Genomic DNA, 18,892 nt, shown 5'->3' with positions numbered 1-18,892 from the left:
TATATATATATATATATATATATATATATATATATATATATATATATATATATATACTTTTGACACTTAATAGCATTGCTTCTCTCACAACAAGTTAAAAAAGTTTTTCTGAACTAATTATATATTATTCCTCGTAGTAGTGGTAGTAGTAGTAGTAATTGGACACTCACTCTTAACATCATAATTTTTAAATTTAAAAAATATATCAATATTATAAAAGTAAAAATGATTCATCTTATTCTTTCTATTGTCTGTCATCTACTATATCGATCGATGGATGGAAATCACTGCACGTGACGTCAGAATTATCGATTTTATTAACGATAAAATGATCATTTTAGACGTTAATTAAGTGGTAGAAGAAAAGGATCGTTTGGCTCCTGCTTCTCGAGGAGATCATGAGCGGCTGGAAGGTGATCGATGTCGCCCACTCCCCGCCATCGGTGGTCGAGTAAAAAACAAGGCTCGAAAAGGCAAGGAGGTCTAGATGCTGTTCGATTCGAGGATCACATAGCCCGAGAACCCATTAGTGAGGAAGTAGCTCATGTCGCTTGCTGCCAGCTTAGCTACATGCGGTCGCTCAAGGAGATGCGGACTTCCATAGATGATGTGGTGGAGTAGCTCAAGCTGTTAAGCAAGACGAGTAACTTGTAAGGCTTGGAACGGGCTCTCCGTTAGCAAACAACCCATGCTCGATAGTGGACATAGAGACGAAGGCTGAACTCTTTAACGGTACCGATTAACAATTTGAGTTCAAATTCGAGGAGCCAATTGCAACCAGGCATAAAAGAAATGCCCATCCCGGTTCAAGAAGTTAGTTGCCTTTTGACTGTAAAGGGATGCTGATGCTGATCCCATTCTTTGTTGAACACACGAAGGGGAAATACAAATTTGTTGGATCTTATGGTTTAATCTAATGGAGAGATGAAAGGGGGATCTTCTACTATTTAATTAACCATTAAAATGATCATTTTATCATTCACAAAATCAGTAATTCAATACGTGAGATATATATATATATATATATATATATATATATATATTAATTTTTAAAATCATAACAATCTTAATATAAAATTTTAAAATATAAAAATTCATGAAACTAATTTAGCCCACTCGCCGGTTGTTACGTTGATTGAGGATGTGTTGTTTGTGTTAGTTATGGGAGTCCCTTTTGTCTGACATCCATCTCTGCACTAAAGCAGACCAGACATGCAGTAGTAGATCGGTGGATAAGACCCATCGGATCGATGGCCACATATTGGAACAAGAGGCATTCCTAAGATTGCGACAACACTCATCAATCAACTCCACCTGCTCTACAAATATATAGCATCGCAGAGAATTATCATTTTAATATGTTCACAAGTCTAGTGAAGATACCAATCGATTTCAATTTAAATACATGTGAATGTATTATTTTTTAAAGAATTTATATTGACTATTTTGTATCCATCTCGATAATGAATTTGAATATTACCATTGGGATGATCTAATTTGATTCACGAACAAGTTAGTTGTTATACAGTCGAGCATGGTGGGTCGATTAAATTGGCATTGGTCTAATCGCAAGTCATTTCGACCCGGTCCATCTATTTTAAAATAATTATTATATTGTTAATTTCGTCTAATTAAATCAGCCAATCGAGAGACGGTAACAACAATCAAACCATTACTACTGCCAAAACAGTGGTTTATATTCTATTAACATTGATTTGGGCTGAGACAGTAATACAATCATACAAGCAGGGGCACTACGGACAGATAAATCCGCCACTGACGCGTTCCGTCGCCATCGGGGGCCACAGAACAGGTCCAGGCTGGCAGTGTTCCATCGGTTTCGCTTGTGCGATCGCAACCTTCCATCTGGCAGATCGAACCAACGTCGTCGACCATCCGACGGTCTTGACGCCGTTCGACTATATCTTCGTGACCATCTGATCTGTATGTTTTCCGTTGACGAAAGATTCACTGGAATGGCAAAACTGACCCTGTGCGTACGGATGGTCCCAAAAGTACATTGGACATATTTCTTAGTATGACTAATATTAAGATTATATATGTAGTCATCATCATTAAATTTTATTTAAAAATTCCGATTTATCATTTCAAATCAAAATTATTAATTATTAATATCTTGCTTCAAATAAACCATTTTTAAAATATTTATAGTAGTTCTAAAAAAATTAAAATTAAGTCTGTTATTTTGTTGAAATATACATGTATATAATTTTGGGTCCTTTTTATGGTTCGTGCGTCCTTCACGACAAGGAGGTGCAGTGACAAAAAGGAGGTGAGTACAGGGCGTTCCTACTACGGTTCTATCTCCCTCCTCTCCCTCCTCTCCCTCCCACCCACAATCTCTCCCATGTAGAGAGAGAGAGAGAGAGAGAGAGAGAGAGAGAGGGGGCAAGCAAGAAAAAGTTGGCGAATTAGAGTGAGAAGGAAGAACCGGCGACAGAAGAGGGGCTTTTCCGTGGTTCCTTTTGGGTTACAAGTGCACACTAGAGTTTAAGGTGGCACAGTCATTTCTCCCAAGGAAACAAAGAGCAGATCTTTCTCTCTTCTCCAACCATTCCGCGAGCCCGCAGCACAGTGCACAGACAAGGATCCATCGGGTGAGCGCCACTGTTGGAATTGACGTGGGATATTTGTTGGGTTCCGTAAGGTGTTGCAGTTTCATAGATGAGAGGAGGAGGGATGCTCTTTCCTGTCCGAGACAAGAGGGCTCCTCTGCAGGTGCTGTCGGAAGGAGAAGAAGGCCTCTTTTGGTGTGCTACTCCTCCTCCTCCTCCTGCTTGTGTTGCTAATACGAGGAAGAAGCGAGCAGCGAGGGAGGAAGGATTGCTGTCGGAGCCGCGGTCAGTCCTGGAAAACCGGCGGAGCCTCAGCCCACCAAGCTCCGCTTCCTCTACCCTACCCTGTCTTCGTCCCTAGTGGGTGGCGGCGGCAGCGGCGAACCGGCCTCCTCTGACGGCTCCGCCACCGCCATCCCGTCGGCGGCAGCGGCGCTGGAAGAGATCCGCAGGGAGGAAGGGACGGCAGAGCTCCCGCCCACCCCCGCGGCCCTGGCTGCGGGAGGGGACTGCAACTTTGGAGGCGTTGATGTTTGGGAGGCTTTGCTCTCGGAGTCGGCTGCCTCCCTTGGCCAAGACCAGAATTTTCTCCGGTGGAACGTTGGCGAGGTTGACGATACCCCTGCTGCCAGCATTAATGGCACCGGATTCCCGCTCGGAGGCCTCTTCGATCCGGCATTTGCACTGGAAGGCGCTTCGGTTCCGGCGGAGGCCATAAATCCTCCTCCACTGGTTTCCTCTCTTAACTCTGCCGGTCGACTTGAATCCAAAGGTGCCGCCGTCGATTGCGGGAATACAAACCTCAATCCATGCCTCCCTCCTCCGCCGGGGTCCCTCTTCCAAGAATCCATGGAGGAGAGGCCCTTCCCTTTCAGCATGAACAAGCTCTTAGCCCAGCAACAGCAGACCCAACCCCCAAACTGCCCTTCCTTCTTCCTGCCTTTGCACACTTCTGCCGGCAACCGTGAGGATCACCAGCCACAGCACTTCTCCTCTCCTCTGCAGAAACGACCTGCCGTCGTCGACTCCTTCCTTGACTCCCGTACCCCTGGTCTCTTCCTCCGCGGCGACCAGCCCCAGCAGCTGGGCTTCCCTCAGCACCTCAATGCCTCCGCGTTCCAGCTTCAACCGACACCGGCAAAGCCCAAATTAGCTGACGGAAATGAGTCGGACGCTGCAGCGGCAGCGATGCACCGGCAGCATCAAGCATTGGTCGATCAGCTTTTCAAGGCGGCGGAGTTGATCGAAGCAGGGAATATCGTCAGCGCCCGTGGGATATTGGCGCGGCTCAATCACCAGCTCCCCTTTCCTGTAGGGAAGCCACTCCTGCGGTCCGTCTTCTACTTCAAGGAGGCCCTTCACCTCGTCGCCGCCAAATCACACCGCTCACCTCCGCCTTCTTCATCCGCTATCTCCACACCATTGGACGTCGTGCTCAAGCTCGGAACTTACAAGACCTTCTCCGACGTCTCACCCATCGTCCAATTCACAAGCTTCACATGCATCCAGGCCCTATTGGAGGCGCTTGGTAGTGCAACTCGCATCTACATCATCGATTTTGACATCGGGATCGGCGTGCAGTGGTCAGCCTTCATGCAGGAGCTTGCCCAGCGTTGGTCCACGGCAATGGCTGCCGTTCCCTACCTCAAAATCACAGCGTTTACATCGCCCAGCTCCCATCACCCCCTTGAGCTCCATCTCATCCACCAAAACCTGTGCCATTTTGCCAGCAGCCTAAGCATCCCCTTCGAATTCGATGTTCTTAACCTCAACGACTTCGAGCCGTCAAATTTCCTCAGAATGTGTTCTGCTCTCGACGCTGCCGTTGCCGTCAACCTCCGTGTAGGGTCTGCAGCTTGCCCGCTCATCTCGACTCTCCTACGCTTCGTGACGCAGCTCTGCCCCAAGATTGTGGTCTCAGTGGATCATGGATGTGATCGCGTCGACCTACCCTTTGCCCATCACGTCCTCCATGCATTCCAGTCATGCACGGTGCTCCTGGATTCGATTGATGCAGCAGGCACCAATCAGGATGTAGTGAGCAAGATCGAGCGATACTTAGTGCAGCCAAGGATTGAAAATGCTGTGTTGGGCCGCTGCTGGTCGTCAGACAAGACACTACCATGGCGAACTCTCTTCGCCTCAGCTGGATTTGTGCCCATGCGCTTTAGCAACTTCACGGAGACACAAGCAGAGTGTCTTCTAAAGAGAGTGTTGGCAAGGGGCTTCCATGTGGAGAAGCGCCAAACATCCCTTTCCCTCTGTTGGCAGCGCAGGGAACTCGTATCAGTGTCGGCTTGGAAGTGCTAAAGGAGCTACTTGCCAATGCTTGCGCTGCATCCATGCTCCATGGTCTTTTGTTGGATAGTTCCTTTGGACCAAGGCATGGACAAACTGAAGGTCTGGTACAGTTCCAACTTTTATAGCCATCTTATCTTTATGGACAATGATGGAAAATGTGATGATAGCAGGTAGCTCGGTGTTTCTTCTTCAGCTGTCGTCGTCCCTTCATATCCTGAAACTCATCACAGAATGGAATGTGAATGTGTCAAGAATTATTCTTGAGCTGGATGTGAATGTGTGGTCCTGATGGTGTAAAAATTGCAAGTATGTCTCCAAGTAATTGAATTTGTTGGTAGTTAAAGAAATCTTCTGAATCAATCAATCAATCATCATCATCTCTGCAATGCACTGAAAACATCAACTCACAGTCATGCATGCATCTCTATGAATGCAGACCTTAATGATCGACATGAGAGAGTCTTTGTTGGTGATGGCTTTGTTACTAATCGTTGAATGTCTTCTTCCACCCGCATCACACTGTTCATCTGTTTGGCCACCTAGCAAGAAGCCGGTTGAGTTCCACGCATGTTCATCAAACTGCAGAGCATTCAATTTAAAGCACAGTATATATGGATGGTTAAGGGATGCCTGGGGCAAACAACAGCAGATATTTGAGGGATTTATATCATTTGGAAGACAGTACCTCACGACCATCATCCTTGAGAACATGCATGTACGTCCATTGTCCATCAAGAACAAATATTATGTACAAGCTTTGCATGTCAAAAGATTACACAAGTAATACAATGTTATTTCCTAGTGTTCCTGTTATCTTCTTAAAAGAACAGCCTTTTCTACAACCCAAAACAAGTCCTCATGTTCCATAGGATGATTACTGATCACTGTGAGCACTTTTCCCCAAGTCTTACCTAGCCTTTTACAGAACTTCTATGAATCCCTCCACCGATAGGATGGTTGGAAGAGTCGAGATTAGCTGGGGAAAACATCACATTCAAAAGCTTCAGTAGAGAACCTTGGCAAGCATTCAGCAAATTTATGTCTTATGTAATTGTTAAAACATATGACCAAACATTTTAGATATCACAAACCTATGTATTCGTTGTCAAAAGAGAATATTCAGGTAAGATGACTAGCTCAGAATCCGAACAGAACTGAATTGTGTTGGCAAAGATCTGAGAGGACCAAATGCATGAGACTCATTATTCAGTTCATTCTAGAATTACAATTCTAAATATCACATTACACTTAATGGCTCGCGTTTTGATCTCCTAGTCCTTGGCAGTACACAATACAGTTTTAAGTATTTGTTTCGTCAAATCAAACAAAAGAATGTACCATTGGACATCTACAAGCAATTTACAAATAATACAGTCATGAACCTGTAGGAGCTTAAACACAAAAAGCCATGTATCTTGACTATTTTGTTCTATGGACACAAAATGCATGCATTTCCTAGTGCACATGTTCCACTGGACTACTAACTTCTCAAATCAAACGTGAGTTCACCCTCGATCTGGCACATGACAAAGTTTACCCTAATGAAATTGCATGCAATAACACAAAAGCAGCTTTACGGTAAAAGCTCCGGCAGCAGTAAGACCTAACTGCTAGAACCAATGTCAATGTGGCTTTATGAACAAAGCTTATGTAAGAGAAAACAAGCTACCATTTCTATAAAAAGAAATCCTTCATGACACCCGTTCACGGATTAGTTAATTGCCGTTGTAAGGTATTGGATAAGAAAGACTAGCCATATTAATTATTAACCACACATCACCTTTGTAACAACCTAGGATGTTTTCCAAGTTACATAGCCATGTGATAAGCTGCCATGGACACAATATTCTGTAAAAGCTCGCTGTAGTCTTAAAGAGAGCTTTTTGGGCTAATGCTTGTAGAAACACCATAGAACAAGATATGCTGTGGCAGAGGAGTTACACCTAAGCATGAAGAATTCAGAAGCATACCAGCAGTGCCATTGTCATCCAACAAAAGCTGTGGCAGGCGCTCAAAAAATATGTGGATTGACACCTTCAAAAATGCGAGAACCAACAACCCCGTAATCTCAGATTCCATGATCAATACTCAGCTCTGTCAGGGGTGGTATGTTCTCCATAGCAAAGAGCATCAGGTGCGGATACAACTCATTGTGATGATCATAGAGCACAAACTGCACAAACAGGTTTGGGCAAAAGCTATGGCTGATATAGCATGCGACGTTCCTCGACCTTGACAGATCCATCATGAAGCTCAACCGACGCAGGGGAGGGACGTCAGGAGGCCTGTGATCTGGAAACACATCAGAGACATCCCCCCACTCCCACCATCTCGCTGGGAATTGATTGGACCGGAGCAAACAACTGCCACCCAGTGGAATCACCTCATTTGGAAGCACAACTCCACTGAATTCGCAGACAAAGGATCCAGCACGAATCAAATCCAATGACCTCACCCCCCACCCCATCTCCCTTGAACGGAAAACCTCCAACCGATGTCTGATTCCCCTCTGGCTCACTCTGTTCGGGCAACTCTGAGGACATCGACACCATGAGCCACACTCATAGATTAGTGGCTTTCCTCTAAGCAGAATCCCATTTGCATCATAAGCAAATTGTCCCCCATTCTTCTTTGCGCAATGGCAGTTTGACGAACAAATCGAGGTGCAGCTGCACCCCCAGCTTCCGATGGCATTGTCCCGGTCAAGAACATGGGTAGGATATTGGGGCCTGACGAGGTACCCAAAGGATAAAGGTTCGCAGCAATCATCGATGTCATTGAACAGAGGAATGGTGGTGACCTTCTCCTCGCCACGGGAGATGTCCCAACTGAGGTATCCTTTGGGCAGCTTCGGTAAAGGACAGGCCTTCAGCGACTCTGCGAACTTGAGCATTGAGCTGCCCATGGGTTTCTGGCCCTCAACCCTGCGAAGGCAGAATTTGTAGGCGGTGAAGCCAGATTTGGTGGTCTCGCGCCAGTGTTCGTGCACCTTGTAGAGGCCGTCGTAGACGTAGACCTTACCGGAGGGACTGCCTTCGTATGTGAGGCCACGGATGACACGAATTTCGATACCGTACTGCTCGTTGTACTCGAGGGCGAGGTTGCCAGCGGTGAGTTGCTGGTCTGCCGAGAGGTGGGGGCGGTTGCGGGCCTTGCCGCCTTGGCCGGTGTAGATGAGCTCGTCGCCGTGGTCCTCGTCATCCTCGTATCCGCCGGAGACGACAATGCTGGTGGCGATGGGCTCACCAGAGGACGACCGGATGGCAGGTATGAAGTCAATGCCGCCCTGGCAGAGGCCGTGGAGGCCGACGACCTGGAGCTCGGAGCGGTAGAAGAAGACGTCACCGATCAGGGACCCGGGAAGGGGGCCCACAATGCGGCGGTCGCGATGGAGCCAGAGACCGCGGTCACACATGACCTCCGCCGCCTTGAGGTCGGGGCGCCGAAACTCCCCGCTGCGGAGGAAGAGGGCAAGGAGCGTTTGGAAGGTGATGCGGGCGCGGCGGGCGAGGAGGCGGCAGCCGAGCCGGTCCTCGCTGCTCTTGCAGGTGGCGCGCACCATCTCGGCGGACCGGGGCGGCCGCTTCTTGGCGGCGGCCACCAAGCCGACCGTCAGTTCCCCACCTCCTTGAACCACCCGCGTCATCGCCGACGCCGGGGGCGCCCGCCGCTCGGCTGCAAGGATGACGCCGTCCAGGTCGGCCATCGACTTCTTGGCACGTCCTCCGGAGGAGACAGCGGAGCCGCCGGAGGAGGATGAAGCGGCGGCGGCGGCGGCGGCAGGTTTGAGGAAGCAGCGGGCTTTCTTGGAGAGGGGGAAGCGGGGGTCGCGAAATGTGCGACGGCGGACCCGGCGTTGGTACACGCAGGAGGTGGTGGGGGGGAAGGAAGGGGTTTTAGGGCTAGGATTAGGGTTTGGGTAAGGACAGGAAAATGCTCCATGCGAGGAAAGAAGGGCTTCTTCATATTCGTCCTCTTCCTCTTTCACGTCTTCTTGCTTCTTTACGGGCGGTGGCGATGGAGGTTTGGCCATGGAAATTAAGAGAAATAGCTCCGATTATTTGATTTCCAATTTGAGGTGATTTCTAAATGCTGCGGAACAGCACCGAGAGAGACCGGTATAGTACCGGAGAGGAAAGAGGAACGAAAGCGTTTTGTACGAATGCAACGCTACACAATACGATGTATCGGAAGGAATAGCGAACGTCAACCGCATCCAATCCCGTGGGAGAAGTGCACACGCTCGGATGGCGGCTGCTCCTGCCGCTGCTGCTGCTGAGGTTTTACGACGGCCACTCTGTCTTGACGGTTTTCACGTGTTAAAAAAGCATTGGGTATATATATATATATATATATATATCTTACGGTAACGTTTAATGCAAAGATTAAACATTTAAATAATAATAAATTAAAATAATAATAATTTTTGCTTATCATATTCACATTAGAATTAAATGATGAGTCTAATATAAACTAATTAGAATCAATATAAATTAGAACAAATATAAATATAATCAAAATTATTGGCATCATACGGGGAGCCTCGAATTGTACAATACGAACATCCCCATAGAGTAAGAATAGAAGAAATGTACAATACAATAAATACATAGCATAAGTTCAATTTATTATTATTTAATATTTAAATTTTTTAATATAAAAAATAATGTAACATAATTTTTTATGCTTACATATTAATTATCATTTACATCGACGTCAAACATAAAAAAAATATGTTGTGTTCCATGAAAAGGCATTATGGGTTCTCGAAAATTTACTGTGTTTTGCTATATTTATATTTATTGGCGGTGGATATCCATGACTAACGCACACTATACTGTTTATGTTTATGTTTATGTTTATGATAGGATAGGATACCCAGAGAGAGAGAGAGTGAGTCGTCACATAATGCTGCGGACCCCAAGACATGAATGCCGTCCACGGAACAGCAAGGCTGATGGATGATCTGTTACTGCTCCATCCAGCTTCTCACTGACTTGGGAACGCTCCCATATTGTGCACGGTGAGCTTCTGATTGCAACCATTAGGCTGGTCACGGGCGTTGGCTGCCGCTCCGACAACTGTGAGATTCCTCTCTCTTCTTTCTTTCTTTCTTTCTCTCTCTGACAACACCAGCTACTGTTTGATCTTGAGGATACCTTTCCTTCTTTCTTTCTCTCTGACAACATTAGCTAATGTTGGATCTTGAGGATAACTTGTGTCTCTCTCTCTCTCTCGCTCTTCCTTAAGATTAGCTACTGTTGTTGGATCGTGAGGATAACTTGTGTCCAACGGCGCCCACTGGCGCTTCTCCATTGCAGGATCATCCACCTTTTCAGTTTGAAGTTGAGGTCTTTTGCGCTCCTGCTTCGTCATTCATGTCCTTTCTGTCATTTCCGGGCTCACCGTCGGCATAGTATGGCATGGCAACTCGGCCAGGACCTGTTTGTCGTCGTCCGTGCCTCGTTGCAGGCAGGACTGGTTATAATTTTCTTTTTGAGTGACGACCGGTCATAATTTTCTTAATACTTGGATTTTTAGTGTTACTCTCAACAAGATGTTGGTTATATGTTCTTTTTAAATTTGTTGATTATGACTTAGTTAAATTTGTCTAATTCATGAGAGATATTCGTTCGCAATGAATCAATTTAAATGTAATCTTGTTCTTGTATCAAAGATATAAAAGAAGAAGAAAAAATTGATTCGACTCAAAAACAAGTCCAACACTCAAGTTCAATAATAAAAAGATTAAGCACTTACAAAAGATAGACAATTTTAATTTTATGTATAATTTTAATTTTATGTATAATTTTAATTTTTTTAAATTGATCATCGACCAAGAAATTTATAAAATTACCTCCCTAAATTTGTCTACATCTTCATCTTCTTAATTATCTTCTCCAAATAAGATTATATAATATTTATGTTTTGGTATTATTTTTTTTTGTAAAGTGATATGAAGATGGACCACTTTTGATGTACCCAACTATCAAGGCATGAGAGAGTCATTGTTCGATGATAATTTTGAAGGGACTCTTATTCATCCTACGGGTGTGCTACGAATTATAAGAGAATTAACTATATTTAAAAAGATTTGTTTGATATGATTAATTAGTGCTTAATAAATATTTCTACAAAAAGTAAGCTTATTAGTTCGGATAAAAGCTTGTGAGAAAATATAACTTGGAGTTATATTTTCTAGGTTATTATAACTTGGAGAAAATATAACTTGGAGTTAGAACGATTCAAAAACAACCACGCTTAGGTTATTATAGTTTTCTAATACTTCAACACATTCTTCATCATCAACCTCCTCGTCTCTTTCGTGGAATAATATAGGAACACAACAAATTATATATTTTGAGAATCGATCAAATAAGTTTGACATAAAAAGTATAGGGAGAGATATTTTCTGTCGAATTTTTTTAAGAATCCATCAGACGAAATATGGAACCGTTGACCTACCATCGTCCGATGCCTAGTTATAATGAATCGTAAGTGCAATGCGATGCTCTACTCGCGTTGAGTAATAGGATTCGCAGTCTAAAAGCTACTCTCCCCGTGCACCGGATCTGACTGAAACCAAAATTTCCAATGCCTACTCCGTTAAGAGGTCGTCAAGTCAGCATGCTCCATCAAATCGACCACATAATCCATTCTAAGCCGGACGGGAAGCACCGGAAAAGAAAGTAGCCTCCTCTCACCCACAGCGGTGCCGGCATTTATCCTTTTGCGGCGTCATGCTGCAAGATTACAGAATCCAACTTGGCCAGCCGATACGACCTGACGCGCGCTGCGGTATTCGACGCCTCACCCGCCCCAATCAACCACAAACTCACTGCATCTTTCTCATTGTTTTCATGACACAAAAGAAAAAAGGCCTTCAATTATTAACGGTGAAACGATGGATCGTAACGAGACGCAACCACAAGGGTGCAGTGGGGAAAGAAGATGGGTCAAGATTCTGATGAATTCATCATGATGGCACAAGAAACATATACATCTTCATCAACGAATAAACATCAACCACCAAACCACAACTTGGGGGGGTAATTTAGTATTTGTCAGGGCTGCGATACCCACCACCAGAGGCGTCGCAGTGCCAATAATGACAACCCTGAACATCATGTGTCACTAAAAGGAATAAAAACGACAAGAGAGAACCTTTAGCTCATCACTGATCAAATAATACTGCCAATGCTTCTTCAATCAATTCATCTAACACCTTCCCACCCATCTCCTTGCTGAATTCACACAGCTCCGACCACCTAGATTCAGTCCATTGCCTTCCCCCCACCTCTTTCATCACCAACCCATCTACCATCCTACTGCTGCTGCTGCTGGTGGATTCATTCGGTACACATTTCTCGCCCGACAACCAGTTTCTTATGATTGCCCATACTTCATCGGCCGCTGAAGTGCCCACCGTATCATCCTTTGGTGGCCCACAGCACGGTTTGGTCCATGGATACGCAGCAAATAATGCAGACTGACTAATGTCTAAGAGTGCTGCATTCACAGCATCGAATAGGAGCCTGCGGCTTGTTTGCCTCTTCCCGTGCTTCCCTTCCTCGTCATCCGTGTGCCAAGAATCATAAAGCAATGAAGGGTTTAAAGGACTATCGAGCGAATGCCATCCACTGAACTTCATGCTCTTATTTTTCTTCATTTGAGCAGATGATATCAGCTTGTGGACAAAGACGAACTGCTCATGTTCTTCGTCCACCTTGGAGATGATCATAGAAGACCTTAAGGGTTTTGTTGATCTTATGTCCAAATAGGAGTCACCCCTTGACAGGGAACGAGCAACTGATTCGATCGGTGGAGATCTAAATAGTGCTTCTGAAGACAGGTAAAAGACATGATAGTCACTTTAAGGAACACATTATATCAGTGGAAAGAGGTAGATGAGACTTACGTGGACGTCCTGCAATGATACTTCTAGATGACAGAGACAAACCATAATCGACATCATCTACTGATTTTGCTTCTGAAACTGAAATTGGGCAGGACCGATCCTGGTTCTGCATGATGTTCTCTGATATCCCAGGTTTCTCGAGGCTAAGGGCACCCTGCAGATTATGTGCACAGCAATTTTCAGAGTGAAAAAAAAAAAGATCTAACAATTTAAAAGGACTAATATAGTCAGCAGAGTGCAGCCAGAATGTCCAAGGAGCACCATGATCTGGTCATCTCTATTAATCCCCAGAGTGTGAGCAATATAAAAATGTATATAGTTAAATGGATCAGGAAGAAAACAGAATGTGGGACATGAGACAAGTTAACAAAACAAGAAAAGGTTTACTAAACAATCTAGTGAAGGCTCAACAAAAAAAGAAGGAAAAATTGGAGGGAGATGTGTCACCTCAGTAGGCCATGTCTTCTCAGTTGCTCCATCACAAATTTTATCAAGACTAAATAGAGAGGTCTGTGCCGTGAGAGTATTATTAATGGATTGTGATAAATCATAACTAATTGTACCATTGTTGCCAGAACTGCCAGATTGTACTCTATCTTCACACACCAAGGGAAATCTGGAGGGCTTTTCTTCACTTGGTTTTTTGCCTCTAGAGAAGAAAAAACTAGAAATCTTATCCTTGAAAGATGACTTCCTGTTGTTTGACTTGGGAACCTCCATCTGAAGAACGGGTTTGCCAATCAAGGAACGGGAGATCCCCACATTCAACTCATCAACTTCACAAGCTGATGAAGAAAGTGGGATGGAATTTGATCTTGACAAGTTCCTATGGGAATTCTCTCCAGTATGTTCATCCTTCGTCGCAAATGTAGACAAGAATGATGAGAGCACTGGGCCTCCATTGCATGACTTGCCATCAGAATGAATAAGCTCCTCTTTGGTTCCTTCTTCTTTCTTTAATTCGGGAATGGCAAGCATCTCACCTAAGGTGCTTGAAGTCCTCTGCAATTGGATTTGCTCTTGACCATTTTCGTTTGATGCTACTAATGCCCATCTCTCTGAAAGTCGTTTCTTAGCTTCTTTAATAACTGATGATTCAGGAGAATGAGACACTCGAGTCAAGGATGAGGCTGAGAAAGGACTACCGATTATGTTGGCATAAGCCCAAGAATACTCCGTTGCTGTAGTTGCAATCTCAGAGTCACTTGTACTGCCATCGTCATTTTCCATACACTCACGTCCTGACCTATTGAGCGAGCTTTCATCCCCAATATATCCATTTAATAGTACTGAGGATAACAAGGCTTCATCGTTGTTGCTGCTCAGGCTCTCTTGCAGCTGACGAGTGATTTCCTTGGCTACTTCTCTTGAACCTACCAGTTCATCAGTTGTCAGAGTTCCATTAGAAACTCGCCTACCCAGCAACATTGGCAAATTGTTTGGGAGTGTGGTCGTTATGGTGTCAGGTTTCCCAGGGCTAGGCTTTAAAACAACTATTCTCGTTGCTTGAGATATACTCTGAATTCTTGGCTTAGAGAAACCAGAGCTCCAATAATGCTTATCAGCTTTGTATACACGTTCAGCAGAATCTATAAACGGTTGTCTTCTGATGATTTTGTCACCTTTTGTCTCCATGGTACTCGAAGGTTTTAGCACAGTTATACACGTTTTCGCAGGACGTAGAGGGACGCTCTGGAGCTCAAAGAGATGATTTGTGAAGAACGAGTTTGGTTCTTCCAGAAATTTAATAAATAAATCTCTGTTAGAATTCAGAACCTCAACTGCATCTTGGAACTCCTTTGAATCAAGAAGCTTTTCATCAGTAGCCAGGCGTTTTGCTTCAGTAAACTTTTGCCGAACAAGGGCCATTCTCATTTGATATGATTTCTCTTCATATCTGACCTTTGGTGGAGATTGATCTTTAACCCTGACATTCTCTGATGGTTGTTGCTGCACTTCATATACATCCCTATAATCTTTATTTTCATGGGTGAAAAATTGACCCTCACATGCACTTGATTCATCAAGATAGTCACCTTCCTGCTGTCGATAATGTCGAACTTCTCCTGTTAAACTATTGTCACTGTTTTTTATATCGGTTTTGACTGATTGCTGCACTGGTAAGGAATCAAGCCCCATTAGTCTCGCAACAACACTTGGTGGGTTCTGTATAGACTCTGTATCATCCCACATCTCTTGTGAAATAAGCGACTTAATTGGTGTTCGACCTGATTTCTTGTTCGGGGAACTGCTCCTTTGTTCGTTTACCATCTGTAGCAAGACCAAGGATTTGTATAAATAGTTGGGTTTGTATAAATGGATTTCTTGACAGTAGGGAAAAAAAGAAAGTCCAGAGTGATACTTGTTTGCCCTCTGTCTTGGCTACTGCAGGATATGTTGGCTTCTTTACCACATCAGAACAATTCCTAACAACTGCAGAAACCAACAAATGAATTTACTCCATATTAATAGCAGCTGGAGAATGGAATCATACTAGATCAGCATATTCATTTTTGGAAAACATGAACAGAAAGCCACAGAATGGATGTCCACAAAGAAAATACATTGAAGATAAAAGGATGAACGAAATACAAGTGATAAAAAACAATCATAAAAAGAAAATTATTTAGAAAATAAAAAAGGGCAATAAAAGCAGGATATAACCTGAAAAATTGATGTGCACAAAGAAAATAGATCAAAGATAAAAGGATGAACAAAATATAAGTGATGAAATCAGCTGATAAACAATCAATCATAAAAAAGAAATGATTTAGAAAAATAAAAAACCACAATAAAAGCAGGATATAACCTGAAAAATTCTAGAACACCAACGGTTGAATAGAAGTGAAGCATTCGAGCTTATGCAGGTTGCAAGAAATAGGCATTCTCTCCCATGAAAGAACTGAACAAGCTAGAAAAGAATCCACAGTTCAGTATGATGAAGTAAGAGAAGTACCATCACTATGTGGTCTCTCAGTGAGCAGTTTGGTTTTGGCCATGCCGGCACTCAAGTCAAATAAGCTCATCATCCTTCCCATACATCCTGGAAAAGAATCCGCCAGCTCCATCCCCTTGCTACTACTGGAAACTGTTCATCGAGTTGCCTGAGAAGGAAACAAAGACGAACACCAGTGTCGTCAACTATCCTCATCATAGAGATAAAAGCTAAGATCTAAGATCACTCACCAGGGCCACAGAGAACAACATCGTCACTGGTACAAAACAGAAAAGTAGCTTATGGCACCCCGTCCAGGCTAAGAGAAGGAAATAAGAATTAGGATAAATGGGAAGACTAGACGATAGCAGCAGGCATTTAACGCAATGCAGCAGAACAAAGCCAAGGTTTTGCATTTACGATCGATGATATATCATTAAAGCACGAGGAAAAAAACCCCCAAATTTTAACGCGAAAAATGGGCATGTAACCAGATCTCTCAAAAATAGTCTCCGGAGGAAAATGACCTTCAACAAAATGCAAACACCGGGAGCAGATTAGCCAGAGATGCCAAGCTCAAGCTGTAGCACAAGAAAGAATCAAACATGATGCAAAAAGTAGGAAGCAGAATGGCGAGATAAATAGCATAATATGAACCAAAAATAAAACAGGGTGGAAAGAAAGAAAGAAATTTCACAGCAAAAGGCTGCGATGTCTGGAAAAGATCGACTTCAAAGCCTAAAAGGCTCCAATCTTTTCACGAAACATAAACCTATTTAAGTTCAAGGCAAAGAAAAATGAGCACTTTTCTCCTCAACGTAAGCAAATGATGTTACAAAGGCACTTCAATCGATCAACCAAATCATTAAGGAAAATCAGTGACACAATAGGCACCAGAAGATTCACAAGAAGCTCCAACATTGAGCCAATGAAACCAAATCCAGCGCGCCGCCGAGAGCTGCATTCCACCGCTGGCCGCGATCTGCCGAACTCCAGGATTCGAGATCGGAGTCCGAGAGGGACGGGAGAGCCAAAGAGGCAGTACCGAGAACCATAGTGGAATCGAAGACGAGAAACAACGAAAGAAAGATTGGGAACAAGACAAAGAAACGCTATAGGGTGTTGGAGGCTCAGGACCGACCATACTACGCTCCTCCTCCTCCTCCTCTTACAGCGCAAGCCCAACCCGCTTCCTCCGACGCCCGCCGTCGGACGCTGCGTTCGCAGGAGTTTGCTTGCACGCTGTTGGCAGCCTCACTCAACCACTGCGGGGAGAGAGAGGGGAGTGAGGAGAAGAGGGAGAGGGAGAGGACATGGATGGAAAGGAAGATTAATTGGGTTTAGTTTTATACAGTGGGTATGGATCGACACAACAGAGGAGTGTATATATATATATATATATATATATATATATATATATATATATATATATATATAATGGATGGTGAACAATTATTTTTAATTTGGAGGCTTATAAGTTATTTTTTATTTTTTATTTCCTTTATACTGATTTAGTATCTATCGTTAGTATCAAAAGATATTAGCTCACCAATTGGGGCCTCGATAACATCATATTTAGTCTCACATTAGAATCCAAGAATCAAAGTCTAATAATAAGCACCACGTCCATATCACAACAACAAAATAATATATGACACACTTTAATTATAATTATATATAATATTAAAATATCATAAAGTTTATGTCTTTTCACTATGTAATTCATGATTGTTGAATCTTTAATTTCAAATTTCAAATTATAAATTATAAATTATAAATTTATATTTTATATGTTAAAAATAAGAGTATATTCTAGTTATCCGAGCTCTATGTTAAGATCTTAAAACTAGATTTAGATGATGATCCTATTAAAACTATACTTAGGACGTACTCGATAAATATTCATTTAATACTTAAGTTAATAGAGGATATAATAAGATAGTAAAAATGTTAAAAAGTTTCAGTTGAGGATTGGCCCTTATAATAAGATAGTAAATACGATAAATGAGAGATCATTTGTTGAATGATTGGGTTAGGATTATGGAATAATAAATTATCTTGTACTTGGTAATTATTCTCTATCATAATGGAGTCAATGTCTCTATCAATATGATGTTGCTGATCTTATGAGACTAAGACCGATGAATCAATATGTTACGGCACTCTTTTTCTATTAGAGAGATGCCCCCAACACTTGTATTAAATGAGCATATATCTAAATTTACGTGACGTAAAAAAGGCTTTTACTATGATTGTTGGCGTTATACATACACTGTTTTAAGCATTATTAATAACTTTGCTTTACATGGATCAATTTTCTAGTAAAGCAAATTGAGTAGGACAAGGAGACAAAAAGGCCCTTATGATTGCACCAGCATGAAGTAAACGCAACCGAGGAGCAGAAGCCATAGTTGAGGAAGTCTCAGATCTATCTTAGGACGGGCAGTCAGCATCAAGGTTTCAGCGAAGGACATGGCTTTACTGACAAGAAATGTACGAGTTCACGATCACAGGGAGAGAGAGCAAAGCTCGAGACAGTATCATCATGTGAGGAGGTTCTTGCAGGAACGACCACTATTTTATTGCATGATGTGTATTGCACAGCTGTTGATTCCGCTGCGCAGTTAATTAGCTGTGGTCGACGAGTGCTTCCTTCCTTGGAAAGCAGGCAAGTTTGGAGAGCGAAGATGTTTATGAAGAGGTGAAGAAGGTTCACCATCGCGTTTAGGGTGAATTTTACTCCACCATGAATGCTATTCACATGGTTTAATTTGATGTCCTGCGAGTCTCTCTCTCTCTCTCCACTCTTTAGTTGACGTAGTATGTCCAATGATTCTTCGGGCGAAGAGTAGAAAGCCTGGATTTATGGTGGGAAAGTGCCTTATAAAATAATTAACCTGTTGTAAAATGTTTTAACTTGTGTCCTCAATTTTTTTGCTTGTGGTGGTGAGTCGATTGGATTCCCCACTGACCATCCATCCTTCTTCTCTTGTTTACTTTCCTAGAACTACATTCCTTTTAGTGCTTGCTGTTTCATCTAATCCTTTTATCTGATCCTGTTATTTCAACTCCAACTCAAACGTAATTTTCAACTTAGCTTTCGAACAGAAACAGAATTAACTGGCATAGCAAATGATCCTGATCCTGACCCTGACCTTGATA

The 18,892-nt window shown here is 43.2% G+C and overlaps 2 protein-coding genes and 1 pseudogene across 2 annotated transcripts; 1 reads left to right on the top strand and 2 right to left on the bottom strand.

Moving 5' to 3' along the window:
- The first annotated feature begins 2,275 nt into the window (after positions 1-2,275).
- Positions 2,276-5,263, top strand: LOC135615998 (scarecrow-like protein 6; annotated as a pseudogene).
- A 338-nt stretch (positions 5,264-5,601) lies between these two features.
- Positions 5,602-9,173, bottom strand: LOC135615999 (histone-lysine N-methyltransferase family member SUVH9-like). Its single transcript, XM_065115171.1, has 2 exons — positions 6,848-9,173; positions 5,602-5,853 (listed from the first exon to the last, which is right to left on the bottom strand). Exon 1 carries the CDS (start codon positions 8,908-8,910, stop codon positions 6,946-6,948), a length of 1,965 nt encoding a protein of 654 aa, XP_064971243.1. The 5' UTR covers positions 8,911-9,173; the 3' UTR covers positions 5,602-5,853; positions 6,848-6,945.
- A 2,643-nt stretch (positions 9,174-11,816) lies between these two features.
- LOC135615997 (uncharacterized) lies at positions 11,817-17,074 on the bottom strand. Its single transcript, XM_065115169.1, has 7 exons — positions 16,872-17,074; positions 15,982-16,049; positions 15,752-15,899; positions 15,158-15,228; positions 13,243-15,066; positions 12,796-12,949; positions 11,817-12,719 (listed from the first exon to the last, which is right to left on the bottom strand). Exons 3-7 carry the CDS (start codon positions 15,861-15,863, stop codon positions 12,052-12,054), a joined length of 2,829 nt encoding a protein of 942 aa, XP_064971241.1. The 5' UTR covers positions 15,864-15,899; positions 15,982-16,049; positions 16,872-17,074; the 3' UTR covers positions 11,817-12,051.
- Between the last annotated feature and the right edge of the window lie 1,818 nt (positions 17,075-18,892).

The sequence above is a fragment of the Musa acuminata genome, chromosome BXJ2-6 (assembly GCF_036884655.1).
Source record: "Musa acuminata AAA Group cultivar baxijiao chromosome BXJ2-6, Cavendish_Baxijiao_AAA, whole genome shotgun sequence".
In the NCBI taxonomy this organism is placed as follows: domain Eukaryota; kingdom Viridiplantae; phylum Streptophyta; class Magnoliopsida; order Zingiberales; family Musaceae; genus Musa; species Musa acuminata.
Note: the sequence above shows the minus strand (reverse complement) of the source record. Positions and strands in the feature narration are given on the sequence as shown.